Genomic DNA, 18,440 nt, shown 5'->3' with positions numbered 1-18,440 from the left:
ATGAGAATTTGATGTTTGTGGGTGGAGCTTGGAATAAAGAAAAGTGAACTGGTTAAAGCAATATAGAAATATTCTAACTAGAGGTCCATACTTCACATGAAAAGTATGCAGGGTGATAAAGATTGATGAAGGCTGCTTCTGACCTGGGAATCTGAAGTAGGAAATTTGGTCAAATACAATGTTACATGACTTTCATTTCCTGTGTTTTTTGTCGGGCTCATAGAAAATTGTGTTTGGCAGTCCACTTGAGGCTAGGGGGGAATCGTGCAACCACTTATGACTAAGCATGGTTGGAAATGATGCACGCTAGTTCTGAGACAAGACACTAGAAAACCCTCAGCTATGCTGTAGCCTTTATCTTTCTCTTTGGCAGGAAGCAGAGAGGCCATATGTGAGCTGTTGAATCCTGGAATCAAAGTGATGAGAACAGTGAATCCCTTCTTGGAGGGCAGATCCTTTGGTCTGTTGCCCAGTCAAGAAAGGACCTTGTATGAGCTAGGAAAATACTTTATATGGCGTGCTTTTAAACTTTGTTGCTATTGTTCCTTAAAAATAGGGCTAGCCTATCCTGATGTATGCTGTTGCATAGAAGGTGTGTGTGTGTGTGTGTGTCTGTCTGTCTGTCTGTCTACAGGCACAGTGTAAGTTCAGTTTAGAAATACCAAGTTTGAGATAACTAAGATATAAAATGGACATATTTAGAATATAGTTAAGAAATATGTGTGATAACTTCAAGTAAATACTAGACTAAAAATATAGATCTATACAACAATCAAAACTAATGTTAAGTTGTTTGGAGGAGGACTACAAAACCATTTAATAGAATATCTTTTGGATACCCTCACAAAAGAGCAAAGAAGTCACCCCATCAACATTAGCTATTTATGACTAGATACCCTCTTCCTTGTTGTGAAGTTTCAAACTCAAATCAGAAGTTGTATTTGAAAAATTATCCAAGGAGGCCATCAGTCACACAAACACAGAAAAAGCCAATATACTATTATCAACAACTATAAAGTAATCACAGTGCAATTACTTTAGGAACAGAAAATAAGATAGTTATTTGGTGATATAAAAGTTACATGACTAATCCAGACTTCATAATGCTACAGATGTTGTATTGACAGAAATGTATTAGAGTCAGTTTTAAGTTCAGCCTTTCTTAGGTTGGTATACTATTGTTCAGTTGTGTGTGTATTCCTGTTTAGCAGTTAGCTGCTAGAGACTTAAATTGAAACTCAGTTCAGTGGGAACACATACAATCATGAGGTTCACATAATTTTGTAAACAAGGCTGAAAGAAAGAAGTTATTTGAACATGTCCAGCCTAGTATGGTTTAAAATGTTGATATTTTTCACATAATAATGTATGTGAGTGGGGGTAAGCTGATATATTATGCAATCTATAACTAAGTTGCAACGGTAAGAAAAGATCAAAAGCTCACATGAACTCTAAGAGGAATATCCTGTAGGAGAAAGCCAAGTCCAGAGCCAAACTGAAGTCTCCTTGATTCCAAGTCTCCTGTGCTTCCCTCTTGTCCGCATAGCCTTACATGGGATTGTTGTAGGTGAGGATTTCATTGATGTCATATAAAAATGTTTTTCCTGCAACCAGGTCTCGGAGCAGTTCCTCGTCTATCTTTGGAATGTGGCCACCCTGGCCTCGAGAAGGAACCCAGGCAGTTGAATTGTAGATGGGGTCATTGAGAATGGGGTGGCCCAGGAATTGGAGGTGGACTCGGATCTGATAAGTGCGACCTGTAAGTGGTCGGCACTGTACCACACTGGAACGGCCATTGTAGCTCAGCCTCTGGAACAGTCTCACAAGGCTTGCCCCGGGGATACACACGGCACACTCCTACCTTGTAAGACACCACTAAGATGGGTTCCTTACAAATTACCTCCTTGTCAGGGAACTCCCCTGCAACCCGGCATACATACTCCTCCAGCTGCCGATCCCGAACCTGCTCATGGATCTTCTCGGAGACTGCAGCTGTCTTCGCAAACATGAGCACTCCTGAGGTGAGGCGGTCCAGCATATGCAGTGGGTGTAGCTCTTTCAGTTGGTGCTCCTTGCCTAGGATGAAGATGACTGTGTTGTGTCGGAAGCGGCCACAGGGGTGCACAGGAATGGAGGATGGCTTGTCTATGACAACCACATCGTTGTTCTCAGCTAGCAGGCGGATGGGCTCTGCTGTGACTGGTGGCTCATGTCTGTGCACTGTGTTCCGCAAGAAATCATTGTCCTTGAGCACGATGCTGAGGTCCTGGACTGGTTCCTCGTTGAGATGCAGGCGTCCTGCCCGGACAGCGGCCTCGTAGTAAGACAGTGGTTGGGATCGGAACACGGTGCTGAAGACGTGCAACAAGCTGCGGCCCACCCAGCGACCTTTACAGTAGGTTTGGAAGTCAAAGTAATAGGGCCGCACCTTGCGCAGGGCGCCAAAGAAAGCCTGAGTATGCTAGATCTCTGTGAGGGTGACCTGACCCCAGGGCTCATAGACTCAACAGCTCCCTCTTCAGAGTTGACTAAAGACAGCCTGGAAGGGTTGGCTACAGCAGCCCAGAAGATAGATGGGATAGCTGAGGCAGCCCCTCAGCATCTGGACACACCAGAGAAGGCAGCTAAAGCAGATGTGACTCAGGAAACAAACCCGCTCTGTGCCGAGTGCCGAGTGTTGCGACAGGATCCCTTGCCCCAGGATCTTGTAATGTTCCTGCATGCCCTCCACTATAAAGGGCCGGACTTTGAGTACGTCTCACCCATCCCAGCCTGGGCACAGGATGACTGGCAAGAAGACTGAGGAATGTGACCATTGGAAGAATGGCTTCTTGGATTAGAACAGGGATGGGCCTTGAGACAGGGACTGCTCCCATTGGTTGATACTCGGGTTTGGAGAAGAGCAAGGTTTCACAGTAAGGAACCTGCTTGTACCTGCTGCTACCTCCTTCCTTCTGGCTTGTTGGGGCTTTCAGATCTGTACATATATCATTTTTTCTAACACCTTGTATGTCCATTTTTACTGGTTTCTTACAATCCCTTCCCTCTTCCCCCAGTGCTTAGGATAGAATCTAGGTCCATTAGAAGGCAAGTGCTCTACAACTGAACTCCAAGCCCCTTAGTATTTCTGAGTTTCTCTAGCTCAGGCCGATCTTGAACCCTGAATCCTCCTACATTGCCCCCAGAGCAGGAATACAGGTATGAAACACCATGCCTTGCTTTTTTTTTTTTTAATTGAGATAAAACTCACATAGCATAAAATTAACCGCTTTAAGATAAACACTATTGGCATTTACTATGTTCACAAACTAGAGCAACCTTATCTCAAGATTTCAAAACATATTTCTCACTCCTACAGGAAATCTGTACAGCACATTCTTCCCTTTCTCTCTCTCAACTCCTGGTAAACAGTTTATTCTTTATTCCACAGTCATGGACTCAGACAATCTGTGTCTTTTTCTTTTTTCTTTTGTTTTTTGTTGTTGTATGTTTGTTTTCTGAGACATGGTTTTGGTGTAGCTCTGGCTGTCCTGGATCTTGCTCTATAGACCAGACTGGTCTTGAACTCACAGAGATCCACCTGCCTCTGCCTTCTGAGTGCTGGGATTCAAGGAGTGTGCCACGCCCCCCAAGCCACCCAACACTTATTCTTTTCTGTTTGTTCTACTGATCATATCTCTCCTAGTGCATGTGATGTAATTTCTCACAGTGGAATATACTCTTTTTGTTGTGTTGTTTATTATTTATTCTGGACATAAAATCTTAACAAAAGAATTAACAGCCCAATTATAAAATGTCCAAAACGATTCTGTTTAACACAGACACACACACACACACACACACACACACACACACACACACACATACACACAGTCTGGTTAAGAGCACTCATTGCTCTTTGAGTGGCTCACAACCACCTGACACCCCAGCATTAGGGGACCCTACCCCTCTTCTGACCTCTGCCAAGGCTACATAGTGAGACTCATGTCTCAAAATAACAAAGACGGAAGCAGTGCAATTAACAAAACTGACATGTCTTAGAATGGCAGATTCCCTGGAGTCAGGACTATTACCACCAGAGCTGACTCTGTTTTGATGCCCTGCCTTCCACAGGTAAGCACTGTGCATGATGTCGGCTGTCTTTCCACTCCAAATGAGCTCTTCTCTCCTTCCTTCTCCCTCTTCTCTCTTCCTTCCTTCCTTCCTTCCTTCCTTCCTTCCTTCCTTCCTTCCTTCCTTCCTTCCTTCCTTCTTCCATAACTTTGAAACATCTTAGAAAGCTATTGGTCTTTATCCATTCTGATATCTTTGTGTGTGTGTGTGTGTGTGTGTGTGTGTGAGTGTGTGTGTGTGTGTGTGTGAGAGAGAGAGAGAGAGAGAGAGAGAGAGAGAGAGAGAGAGAGAGAGAGAGAGAGAGAGAGAGATATTAAAACAGTTTCCTTCCTTCTTTCTCCTCTGGTTTTAATTATAACAATGCTAAAAACAACTTATCATTTCAAGCCTATGATAGTGGGTACCTTATGGTGGGGAAGAAAGATTTACAACCTACCATCATTACACTACGCAGAAAGGTAACTGCTTCTGGTAAAACAAGGAACTCTGGTCCAGGTCAGAGCCATCCCCTGTCTCAGCCCACATACATCCATCTCATCCTGCCTCTCATCTCATCTTGCTCATTCTATTCTGATTAAACAGCATCTTTTGAATGGCTTGTTATCATCATCTTTATAAGTAAATGGAAAATGAATACCCCGAGGATACCACTCATGAATATAGAGTCTCTTTGGTTATACAAAGGAGACACATGATGCTGCTGAATAATAATAACCCACCAGAGATTAGAATTTAAGATTTGATAAGTTCTTCCCAATGCATTTATTATCTGAAGGAGAATGATAGGAAGGGGAGGGCAGAACAAGAGAACGATTTAGAGGAAGTGGCAGATACTGACTGCCTATTACACATCTGGTGCAGAGCCTTTTAATCAGATACACTTTCAATTTATGGAGTCTCAGTAAGTGAACAAAATTATACTGTAATTAAAATCACCCATCACCATTAGATATGGTTAGGCCAGTGTTAGGGCATTTTACTCACTGGTTTTCTAGACTCACGGACAGGAAGTGGGCCATCTGCACCATTTTGGAGGTAATTTATCACCTCCATGGATAACCCTATGTGTGTGGTAAGTAGCAAGTGAGTGCCTGAAAGACAAGGCTTATGGGATAGAGAGTGAAGGTAACTTTTATAAATTAGAGGATGTGAAAATGGATAATTATGTACAATTGTGGATGGTGACTCATTTTTCTCAGAAAATGAATCCAGCTTGTTATAATCAATCAAGGCTGAGGGAGGCCTGAGTCTATACCTCTGGAATTGATAGGGAAAAGAGATGATGAGAGAGTGATTGACACATACATCAGCTTGTGCTCCAGGAGCTGCCTTTCAGCTGCCTTCACCTTGAGGGTCACTAAGGATGTGAAGTGCTACTTCTGAACTCTTCCTTGCTGCTGCTCTCCCGAATTCCACCGGAAGAATAGGGCATTATTCTGCATGTTATTTTAAATATCCCTGGAAGAAAACAGAGGTTGGTTCCTGTGATTTGCTTATAAGCTTGTTTTCCCAATCACACTGGCTGGTCCTTAAGTACAAGGAACAGATTTCATCCATCTATATATCCTCTGATTGAGCACAGTGCCTGAGATACATTTGGGGTTTAATTGCTTGGGGTGTGGGGGTATGACCTAACAGTTTATTATATCATTTCCTACTGGATTCTAAACTGAAGCTACTGTGAAATCACTGGATTAGTAGTTTTGGAATGAGACTATGAGTTTCTAAATAAAAAGAATTTGAAGCATCTGGAGGTACCAATGAACTATATTTTCAATAAAGTAACCATGCCGTGGAAATTCTGTGTGCACAAAGCTGCTCAGTGTGACATTTAAATGAGGGGTCAGTGATCGGTGACACTGGGTGCTGATAAGAATTGTTCATGTATAGACGTCATTGGGTGTGGGAAGCCACATGTGCCCTTGCAGGGTGGTGCTGGCTTCTGCTGGCCACCACACATACATAGGCAGTAAAGCTTTTTTGCCAAGATGAGGTTTTGAGAATTACCAAAATTAACCAATCAGATGAGAGAGAAGTTAACCAATCAGATGAGAGAGAAGTTAACCCATCAGATGAGAGAGAAGTTAACCAATCAGATGAGAGAGAAGTTAACCAATCAGATGAGAGAGAAGTTAACCAATCAGATGTAGGCATGCAAATGAGGTGGTAAGCATAACCCAAGCACAACCAATCCGGGTGTGAGACACGCCTCTCCTAGGCCTATATAAGCAGCACCAGTTCTGGGCTTGGGGTCTCTTCGCCTCTGCAATCAAGCTCTCCCAATAAACTTGTGCAGAAGGATCCTGTTGCAGCTTCATTCTTGCTGGCGAGTCAGGGTGCGCACAAGAATTGGGATAGCTGAATCAATTCATGTAGTTTTGTATATATGCTTCAAAAGGGCTTCCTAATTGAAAGAAGATATTTTATTTGACTTTAAGTCATTTATATGAAGTATATCGGGGATCTTAGTTTGTCATTTTCTCAGTCTCTGGACTTTAGAACCCATGAATCTTATATGAGCCTTTCGAACTGACCTTTTGCAATTCCAGAATTTTCTGCATGTTTTCAACACATTAACCTGTGTTGTTTTTACTCTCCAAGGCATCTCTACTGTTTTTACTTTATACTTTCTACTTCATTACTTAAGGTAGTCAAGTCTATTAGGATCTAACTATCTTGATCAATGTCTCATGGCTAGTAAGGAGGGCTTGAATTCAAAGCTGAGACCCCTTCTATTATACAATGTTTCTCAAAAACACATATATGAGGTACATTGGGATTTTTTTTTTTTATCATTTGAAGAAAGAATCATGAAACATTTTAGTAGCACTCATGAGGTACTAAAATACATTTCCTTGCAGTTGACTTTTATAAACATACTTAGACCATTTTAATGTCTTGCTGACAGTTCTGGCTGATAACAGGTAACACCATTCAATTCCACAGCTTTCAGTATCAACTGTATGCTGATAGCTCCCACATCTATACTCCAGCAAAGATATAAGTGAGTTTCTCATTAGACTGTTCCATCTGGACAAACCAGAGGAATGTCAAACTGGGTACATAGCAAACTGCATTCATTTTTGCTTTAAATTGCTTTTTCTAAGCTACTGACACCTACTATCTAGCCACTCATGCAAGGAAGCTAAAATTCACTCTAGTAACTACAGTGCCTTTTCTGCCAGATCCAAGTGACTTTCACAGTCCTTAGCTCCTTACTGTGTCTCTTCATTCTACAATCAGTTATCAAAGGAAGGTTATCATTATTTTTCACAAATACTGCAGTATTTTCCCAGCTCATCTTCTAACCTCCAGTCTTACCATTATAGAATCTGTCCTCTTATTTTGATGACATGGCAGTCTATTTAATACAGCAGTCTAGCAGGTATGTTGCTACATATCTATTATCACAGCACTTGAGCTTGGGTCAAGAGATTGTGAGTTCCCTGACAGGTTGAGGTATGTAACAAATTTTTATCCAAAGTAAGTAAATAAGTTAATAAATAAATAAATAAATAAATAAATAAATAAATAAATGCATTTCCCTTTCCTTTTTTGAGATTATAATGTAATTACATTATATCATCCCCTGAACCTTTTTATATGTCCCTTCTTATTCACTTTCAAATTTATAACCTTTGAAAATTAATTGTTGTAACCTGCATACATACATATATATTCCTAAATATATTCGGCTCAGTCTATACAATGAGTATTGTGTTTATGTTTTCAGATAAAATATTCATTTGTTGTTGACTTTGGGAATTATCATTTAATTACAACATTTCTCCCTTCTCTTTTCTCCCTCCAAGCCTTCCCATATAACTCTCTCCTTCAAATTCATGGCCTCTTTTTTATTGTTATTGTACTTATGTATGTATCTGTATATACACATATTCTCAAATATAACTAGTTAAAGCCATATAATGTTTCTTCTGTGTTTATTCAGGAATGGCTTTTTGGCACTGGGCAATCAATTTGTGTGTTCTTGCTTAACGAGGACTACCTCTTCCACTCCTAGGTTTACTCAGCTGCCATTTAGTTTTTCCTGTAGGACTGAAGTCTGTGGGCTTTTCTCTGTGAAGTTTGGCATGTTTGTTGTTATCATCCTTGTTCAGCTCAGGTTTGGCTGGTCATGTTGGTGAGAATTTATGGGTCTAGCTTCTAGTGTGACTAGGAGACATGATGCCATAGCAAACGTCCTGACTCTCTGTCTCTTGTTATCTTTCTGTACCCCCTTACACAATGTTTCTGGAGTCTTTGGTATGGAAGGGTTTTGTAGATGCACCCAGTGGGACTGGGTTTTACAACTCTACACTTAAATAGGTTGTGGTTTCCTGCAGTGGTCTCCAACTGCTGCAAAGAGAAAGTTGCCTCGATGAGGGGCCAGATTTCATGAATCTGTGGCTATAAAGACAAATGTTTGTAGCTTATTGTTAGGAATTATTCTGCTCTCATAAACCAGTGGTTATAAACTCTCTTCCAATAACAATGATTTCATAGCAGAGAGTGGCTATCTAGGTTTCTGGTACCAGGCATCTCCTTCTTGTTGAATAGATCTTAACTCCAGTTAGAGAGGAATCGATTAGTGCCTAGATATGTGTGCCCCTTTTGCACCCATAGGGTTATCATGCCATGATGGTCATTGATGTGGTCCATAGACAATATTTCTGGGTAGGACTGTTGGTCTTTTCCCTCTTTTGGAAGCTTGCATGGTGTCTTCTGGTCCTCAGGGAGGGGGGGGGCATTCAGATCAGTTCTAGCTTAGGAGTCTCTGGGCCCTGTTTTTGAAATACATCATATCTTTAGCAGTATGGACATACTTTCTATCTCTTGCAAATAACCAAGGACAACAGAAATAGACTACATCTTGGGCAGTCTCTTAGTCATTTGTGTTTAACAACTCTGTCTGGTGTTGGGGCGTTTGTTAGGTGTTTTTGGCTCTTGCAGGCATCACTATCAAGGGCTGATATTTTAAATACATCATTTTGACCTTATTAATGTGTTGTTACAAAATTTTGGTAATTTTCTGTCTCATGAAGTCTTAGTTTGGGGCAGAGGGAGATTGGGGTGAGTTGAGGGTGGATATATTTAAGATACATTGTGTGGATGAAATTGCTAATGAATAAATACAAAATTTAAAAGAAATGACATTTTTTTGACTAGAGTCAACTAAATTCTCTGCTGAATAAAAAAGAGAAAAAGAGAATGTTTTAAGAGAACATTACCATTTACAGAGTTAAGAAAAAGTTGAGAGTGTGTAAGTCATGATCAAGTTTGGCAGTATTGTATCTGAATGATCAATGCCACTATTTATGTAGTCAGTGTCTTCTGAGACCTGGGTGACTAGATAGAAGGTCTGGTTTACCACCAGATAAGAAACCTCTAAGAGGTGGTAGAGATGAGTTCCCTTGGCTGACAGTCCCTCTAGAACTTTAGTATAGAAGCAGAGTTCATGGATACTCCAGGCAAACTATGAGCTGTCACATAGAACACAAGAGTGACAGTACAACCAAGCATGTCTTCTTGATTTTCGACATCCCCAGCATTCACACTGCATGTCATTCAAGATACAGTTATGTGGCCAATGAGTTCTGCAGGTGTGCTGTGTGTTGTATTCTTTTCCTTGGTGTACAAATTGCATGGCAAACAGACTCGTGTGTAATATTATTTGGTGTTATTTTCTTTATATCCACCAGAAGAGCTTCTCAGCATCTCTCTGTGCCCTTGTGAAAACATTTTACATATCCCAGCAATAAAACTTAGGGGGCAGGCACTGAAATGGCTTCTTGACAGGCTTGTTTTTCGAGTGTCCTGGGCCTGTTTTTAAGGATGAGGGTCATTAATCCACATACCATTACATGGTATGGAATTTTGAACTTATTTGAAATTAACATGCTTTTCTGTATTTGATGGGAGCCCTCCCCAGGGCCTTTTGGTTACCAGGCACATGCTCTACTTAATGAGCTACATCCTCATTGCCCAACATTTTTTGAGTAAAACTGAATGCCTAATATTTACCTTCTTCAAAGCATTATAACGCTGGAAGTGCAGGGTATGTTTAGTTTGAGATATCAAGCCTAGTTCTTCTTTTCGAGTGCTTCTTGTGAAATGAAGTACTAATTAAACATTTTTTTTAACCTCTAGAATTAATGCCTTTGTTTTCTCCACTACTTCCAATTCCAATACACTGGAATGCAAGTTCTGAAATGAAACTTGGTTCTGACTCATATGTGTGTGCAGCCTCCTTCTGCAGAGAGGTTGCCACTGGCCTTCTCTCTCCTGGCCTTTGTCTCTATCTCGTTTCCTTTGTGGATGTCCCTTCATTTTGTGTTTCATTTCTGGCTTCTTTGGAGGATTGTTATTATGGAATTTGAAAAACCTCTTCATAGTCCACAATGAAGCAAAGGGCTGAAAACAATGTTTCTTTGGTAGGCCTTTCATCAAAAGTAGGAATCCTGGAACACGGTGAGGTAAGGCTTCAGTGAGAGTCTCTCTTCCTTCCAGGCTCAGAAGAATACTTCATATTGGTCTATTGGAAGTTTCTGTGTTGATGATTTAGTTTGTCCAAATATGCAGTTTCACAAATCATCATACTGTACAGCTAGCTCTGTGTGGGTACATAAATAGAAAAAGATGTTGAAAAAACAAGAGGAAAGTAGTACCCAACGCATCCATCTAACAGTAATGAGATAATAGAAGTCTATGAACAAGACTGCCAAAAATCTCAGACCTCAACCAGCATCCAGAATTGCACTGTAAGATCCCCTCTTCCATCTGATTAGTCTGTGAAGTTTTCAATATTTTTCTTTTTTTAAGTCAGCATTGTATAATTAAACATCAGATTTACATTAATGATCATAATTCTGCACAAGAAAATTCTTTCAACACTTGAACACTTTTATAATACACAATTAGCCAATTAGCAACACTCATTATCCTTGCCTAGATCTCTACCTCTGCCACCCACCTCCACCATATTCTCTCTTCTTCAAAGATCACACTGGCTTGGAAATAGACACACGGAACAATTTTTTTCTGATGTCATGGATGGAGGTCAGGCTTCAGATAAGAGACTACAGTAAATGTTTAGACAGAAGAACAGATGGGGTAGCAAGATGTTCTCTGAGCAAATATTTTGTGTGACCTTGATTAGTCTCTTGATTCCTAGCTTATAAAAATAAATACATACCATAAACACCAAAATATGAATGATAGTCATAACCTCTATCATCAAAGAGAGCGGCAAATGTCATATGTGATCATGTACTACCATCTATATGTTTTCTTTAGTCACTAAAATTCTTCATTCTACAACACTGAGTCAATTCTGTGGAGGAGAAATAGGCCACAACAATATCTGAAGAGTCAACATATGAGGAAAGATCCCTTTACTTCCAAGGCTTTAGGTATCTTTCCAGGCCAACCAGTCTTCACCAACTCATGATCTATCCTAGACGTCTTGTCAAGATAGAGGTGAAGCCTGCCATGCTGAGGTGAGTCCACATTACCTGGCCTCCATTACTGAGAAACACTTCCAATCAGTGAAAAATGTTTACTTATTAAATGAGTACTGACAGAATGTAAGTCACTCGGGTCTGTTATTTTAGCAGGTCCACCTTTCTGTCCCCCCACCCACCCCAAACACTCCTAACCCTTTGCCTTACATTGAAAAAGCCCTATCAATCCCTAAGAAAACCACAGAGAACAGGTGGTTCTCCCTGGAAATACATACTATTTCATTAGTCACTTTCAAGATGAAATCACTTGTTGGAGGTTTGTCTGAATGTTCTAGAGGCTCAAACTGAAAAGAAGCACTTTACAGACTCTGTGTATACCAGGATGCTTAGCGTTGACCCTATCTACTACCCACTAAGTAAATGCCAGCAGCATCTCCACAGATAGAACATTAAAATTTCCGTAGACTCTGTCTAACTCCCAAGAATGAAATTACACTCTGCTGAGAACTACTGACTTAAGGGAGTCAAGCCCTTGTAGAAAGTACATCACATTTCAGCATGGGGTTTCTCTTACAAAATTTAAAGCATTAAATTAGAGGTCATGTAATAGGTAAAATAAGATATTATCTGAAGTACTAGTATATGTACTTACTAGACATTGATAAACTGAGGTATTTAATAAAATGCCATAAGCAAGTAATTAAGATAATTATGTCTATTCTATTTTGCAGAACTAAACATGGGATATGGTATTGATATGGGTCCCAGAAAGAACCTTTCCACATGCTGGCAGCACATGGTATTTAAAGGCCATTTTTTTTAGGGCATTGCTTGAGATCTGCTTCTGAAAAGCTCCCTAACATTGGTGTGTGTCAACATTTTAAAAAACATATTCTATGATTTCACCAATAAGGACTTCACACACACACACACACACACACACACACACACACACACACACTGCATGAATGTACAAGGAGACTATATAGAAAGAGGAAAGGGAGTAGCAGGAAGGTGAGTGGAGAAAGGGGGACTTGGAGAATGCAAGTGCATGATAATCATACATGGGATTATCATAATGAAATCCACCAAGAAAAATTAATTCATGGATTAAATTTTATAGAAGAAATACTTTAATACTGTGATAAAATAAAAGGAAAATCAGTGCAGAAAGACAAAAGATGTTACTCAGGAAAATACACACAAGTAGTTAATACATTCAGAAAATATATTTAGAGATATGGCTGTGTAAGTAATAGTAAAGCATGAGTCACCTCATATCTGTTAGGATGGCTATGATCAAACGGACAAAACATAGCAAATATTTGTGATGACATGGAGAAAAGAGGAACTGTATGTTGTTGGTAGAAATGTGAATGAATTTAGCCATTTTGGAAAACAAGATTCAGGTCCTTCAATATAAAAATCACAAGTGTGATTAGGTTCTAGTGATAGTATCAAGGACCTCATAACGACAGGAGATAGGATAGTGATACCAAGGTGGTGAAGAGTCTTTTAAACATATACAAAGAATTACACTTGTCCTTACCTAAGAGTTCACTATCCAAGGGAAGTGCCATAATGAAGAAGAAAATGACAAATCAAAGGCAGAGCAAGATCAGGGAATGTATTGATGACAGTTCTCAGTTATGAATTAGCCACCAAGAGGAAGAACCCTTGTTTTTCAGGAGAGGAACCATGGGATATAGAAGAAAATAGTGACCCACAGGCCACAGAACCAGTACATTGTTTGGGGATGGAAGTTCAGCTCTCTGATTGCTAAGGTAGATCCTTTCATAGTTAATCTTGCCGCTCTTGCTGATTCATTGCCTTCTGGTTATTTGTCCCACAAAGGCAGTTACTATAGTTAATGAATAAATATAGTCTGGCAAGATCCACTGTAAACGCATAGCTTCACAGAATACCAGACATCTTGACCTCTGAGTGTGTCTTATGGCTCCCTCCCCCCCACAGCGGCATAGCAGGAAGACTTGACTTTTCTTGGCTACAAATGCTTCCCAGAATGTTCAGTTCCCCCATTAACTCTAGGTAGAGACTGGGGTAGGGAGAAGTCAGGTCAAAGTCAGAAGATTCTTGCTGACTAGGGCTTTGGCAAGCCTAAACACTGAAATGCTTGTGGTAGGTAAATGATGTATAGACAAGAGGTGAAACCAGCCTGCCTGTGTGCGGATGATTCAGAGGAATGCTGTCCATGAGACAGGTCCCAGCAGGTGACATTGGAGGAGCCTGGGTTCAGTCACCATGCAAGCAGGTGAAATGAGTAATTCTATTTTTGGTTTCTGAATTCCCTGTACCTTGCTAGTGCTTTTATAGCCATGTTTCAGGACATTCCTATACCAGGGGTTGTTTTCTTAGATTTAGCAACCTAGATGTTCTGAAAAACAAGCAATACTACATGCATCATTTATACTTAAGATCTTAGGTAGTTTTTGTTTGTTTGTTTGTGGGTTGCTTTTTTTTTTCTGATGATCACATAAATTTTGAAACATTGTATGAGATATACATTTTTTTTAAACTTTAGATAAATTATAATAGTCTATTTCTAACACTTGTATTATCTTGTGCAAACACTGAAAGTTTTTTTGATTAATGTTTAACCATAAGAGGCTCCAGTAAAGAATGAGTCTCAAGGTCCAGGCTGAGGTACCCTGATGGTTACTGATCAGGCTTCAGAGAAAAAAAACCCAAGACTAAAAGAATCAGGTATAGTTGAAAGAGGAAGCTGAACCAACAAACAATAATGTGGACCGGATATAAGATCTTAATCTTCTTCTCTCTGACGACAGACATCTGCGCTGAGACTCATTTATCTCAAGGAGAAGCAGAACCAAGGCCAAGATTCACTAGAAATCACACCATTTTTGAAGGTTCTCGGCACAAAAGGGCCATTTTCCAAGGGGAATACTGTAGGCGCTTTGGCTGCTGTGAAGCTAGAGATGACACCTGTGTCACTCAGTTCTACGAGGCCAATGCACTGTGTTACTGTGACAGCTTCTGTGAGCGGGACACCTCTGACTGCTGTCCTGATTACAAGTCATTCTGCCACGAAGAAAAAGAAGAGCCTCCTTTCCAACAGCCTTCAGACCCGGAAGGTAGGATTTGGGAATGTGTTTGAACATTATCCTAGTCATCAGATCTGACAACCTTCTCTCCTCTCCTCTCCTCTCCTCTCCTCTCCTCTCCTCTCCTCTCCTCTCCTCTCCTCTCCTCTCCTCTCCTCTCCTCTCCTCTCCTCTCCACCTGCACACCCCACCTGTAGTATTAGAGTTCATGGTATTAGTAATGATATCAAAATTTATTAAAGCAAATAAAACTAGTTAGTACCTTTGGCTAAAGATAATAAATTCTTGAAGTACATTTTTGTCTTATTTCAACGCTTTGGATATTTTAAGTCTGTCAAAGAGAGGACTATGGACAGATTACATTGGTAGAATGCTGGCTCAGCCTGTATGAAGCCATGGGTTTGATCCCCAGCATCACACAAACTGGACATTGGTAGCACACATCTGTCATCCTAGCACCCTAGAGGTAGAGGAAGAGTGACAAGATACACAAGGTCACCCTCAGCTACATGGTGATGTTGAAGACAGCCTAAGCTGTATGAGAGTCTGTCTAAAAATATCATTAAAGAGGAAGGAAGGTCACATAAAATATTCTTATAAAAGTCTCAGACCCAAAAGGTCAATAGAAGTGATGTGTAGGAAAATAAGTAGAATGATGGTATTTGTTACACAGAAACAATTAAAGGAGAATGGATATTGATTGGGGAAGTTGTTTCAACAAATGCACATAGAGCACAGGGTCAAATGTACTCTATACAAGATCTCACAGTGTCAAATTTCTTCATCAGAAGTTTGTAGTTAATCAGAGCCTTTTCACACCATTTTAAATGGAATTAGAACGTGCAGTTAGAAGGCACTTAAAATCCTATTTCAAAATAGAGATGGATATTTATTTTCAATAAACTTGTCCTGTTTACAAGTTTTAATTTTTTCTTTAAATATGTTTATTATTTAGAATTGTCCACAGAATTTTCAATTAGCCCCAGCTTTAATTTTACCAAAAGACATCTTAGTAAACATTTCCTTCATTTTTCAAAGTGGCAGATACTCTGCTAGGTATGAAAAATCTAGTTTTCCTTCCCCAATTCTGACAACCCTGTTATGCCAGGCATTGTGAAAGGCCTTATTGTTATAAACATGAATGAAGTAGGATGAATAGGGAAAACTGTAGGAAATTTACAGAGTAGCTACAGATAGTGATGCATTCTTTGAAGAAAGCGAGAGTATTCCTCTGGACTGTGGAAATAGCTTAGAATATTAGAGTACTTGCCTTGTAAGCACAAGGACCTGTCTTTGGCATCAAGAAGCCATATAGAAAAATAGGATTGGTAGCAGGTGTTTATGATCCTTTGGACTGGAAAGACAAGGGTAGGAAAAATCAGGGGCTCAGTGGCCAGCTAACCTAACTGTACCCATTCCACATCAGTGACAAACCCTGATTCAAAAGTGAGGGGGTGACTCACGCACTCACGTACAAACCGAGTGCCCTGAGGAAGTCTAACCCAAGAGAATATTAATATGCACCAAGCTATACACTATCTGTGTCACCAGAGGACCAGTAAGAGAAAACATATAAACTGCCACATGATAAAGGAGCAGCTGAATTGGAGACCAGTTTGCACGAGAGTGTTACAAACCTGACAGTGAAGACCACAGCACTATTTATCAACTGGAAGAAAGCCATGGTTTCCAGAGAATCCTGATGAGGGAAGGGTGAGAGGCGGGATATCAGTTTGGAAAGTGAATATAAGTTATTGTACATGAGATCATTCAGGCCATGTTGGACATTTGAGATCACACTTGTTGACTAAAACTCATCAGAAGATGAGACATTGGAATAGGGTGAAGGGTCTTAGATGTGTAGATGTGCAATGGTAGAGTCAAAGACTTCCCATTCTCAGAAGACCCTCAAGCTCAGTCAGTGCCATCTTGAAGCTCTTGATAATTTATAATCTATGGGTTCCAATCCTAACGTTTGGCTCTGCTCCTCAATATATGTATGCTTCAGATTTTAAGTGGTATGGGAGGATGAAGAAACAAGGTAGCATGGACAAGCTTTGCAGCAATCACTCTCAGATGGAGAAAAAGCAGAAACTTTGAAAGACACAGTCCTACCCTAGAGGAACTTAGAGAAGTTAATGACATCCAGGGGGCAGTAATTGTGACAAGAATATTCTAGACCTGGAACGTTAGAACAGTCCTAAGAAATGAGTGGGTCATCTAGAGGGTAAGTAGGGTGTTCTGCATTTCTCTCCAGAGGGAATGTAATATGTGCATGATGAATGTTTAAGAAACTGCACAGTCCAGACTGAGATTCAGTAATTACTCAGGAGGGAAGGAAAGTCTCCATAAGGACATGGGGTATTACACCAAGGACACAAGTCTCATATTGCATACTACCTGCCTGGAAGTGTGTGTCTGGCCCTATAGACAGTGTTTTAACAAAATGAAATATGTTATTTCTTCTGTATCATCTCTGGGTGGAGAGAATTGAGTTAATTAAAGTCCATTTAGGATTCAATATATCTAAAGTGTCATTATAAAGCATGTAGGATAATTTTATATATCTGAATTATTAAATTTTTAAAGTACCTTCTGTTAAGGAGAAGCTTCACTCTTACTCTGTTCAGACAGATGATGCTTTAGGTCTGTCTCTGTCTCTGTGCCTGTCTAGACCTCTGTGATTGTCCCTTTACTTCCCTCTCTGTCCTCTCCATGATGAATGGGTATCAGCAACCACCGAAGTCCTTGGTGGAGAAGTCTCTTACACATCCTCCCCGTGAACAATCAGTCTTTGCTTATGTACAGTCCTACTATATCCAATTTTTGTGTGTTACAAAGTGACATGGGTAAAATTTTCATTACATTTTTTAGTGTATATGTGTAAAGGCTACTCATAGTAACAAAATTCACAGTGAAACTTAGTTACTATATAATATTTATAATTTTTTAAAAGTTAATTGAATGTTAATGATAACTACCTTTACTGAAAATCATTCAATTCTGTTCTATCTTACAAAACAATAATGTTTAAATATGCATTGGTCTCAACATCCTAAACTAATTTATTTTCATTCAAATTCCCCTTTATGGTGTCACGCATATACATAAATGTATTTTGCTCAACTTTTCCCCCAAATAACCTCTAATTTACTTTTCCCAGTCATAGGACCTCTTCTTCCCTTAAAATCCCTCTCCTGTTTTCATATGTGTGTGCCCACTGTATTTAGTTAGGGTTGCCTGCAGGAGCCTGAGTTGGGGTTAACTACTGGAGCAAGGATACTTACTAGTGGCTACATCACTGAGAGGAGTATGACTCCTCTGTCCTGGGTAGACATTAAAGTCTATAGCTTTCAAGTAGAGTTGGGGGTCTTATATGCCCCTCCCCACTCTGTGATAGAACTTTCACTGGCCTAGTCTCATATAGCTACTGTGTCTGTGAGTTTACAGGCACAAGGACCATGCCATGTCCAGCAGACAGCACTGTACAGGACTCCTTTGCATCCTCTGGTTCTTAAATCTTCCCATCCCCTCTTTGCATACCTTCTCCTGTAACTGTGTGACAAAAAGAACAACAAAGTAAAATGAACACTGGATATTCCTAGGAAAGGGACATGCAATGATGTAAACTGAGTACTGCTACCTGGCTATCCAGATTGTATGTCCCAGTCTGATAGTTCCAGTCTGGACCGAATGCAAATTCATTTACATAACATTTTTAATGCCCCATGCTGTAACGTTTCCTTAGATGAACAGTGAAAACTGGCTCTCTCCCTAGATTACT

General features: G+C 40.1%; 1 protein-coding gene and 1 pseudogene across 2 annotated transcripts in view; one reads left to right on the top strand and one right to left on the bottom strand.

Moving 5' to 3' along the window:
• Positions 1–1,548: 1,548 nt before the first annotated feature.
• Positions 1,549–3,017, bottom strand: LOC110302370 (pseudouridylate synthase RPUSD2 pseudogene; annotated as a pseudogene).
• Positions 3,018–14,254: 11,237 nt separating this feature from the next.
• Positions 14,255–18,440, top strand: part of Tinag (tubulointerstitial nephritis antigen) — a 93,589-nt gene continuing 89,403 nt past the window's right edge. For both annotated transcript variants that reach the window (XM_021172721.2, XM_085844800.1), the window contains exon 1: positions 14,255–14,686. In XM_021172721.2, the coding sequence (XP_021028380.1) occupies positions 14,335–14,686 (352 nt within the window). In that variant the 5' untranslated portion in view covers positions 14,255–14,334. The remainder of the gene's footprint in view (positions 14,687–18,440) is intronic.

The sequence above is a fragment of the Mus caroli genome, unplaced genomic scaffold (genome assembly GCF_978045245.1).
Source record: "Mus caroli unplaced genomic scaffold, Mus_caroli_1 scaffold_11, whole genome shotgun sequence".
Taxonomy (NCBI): Eukaryota; Metazoa; Chordata; class Mammalia; order Rodentia; family Muridae; genus Mus; species Mus caroli.
Note: the sequence above shows the minus strand (reverse complement) of the source record. Positions and strands in the feature narration are given on the sequence as shown.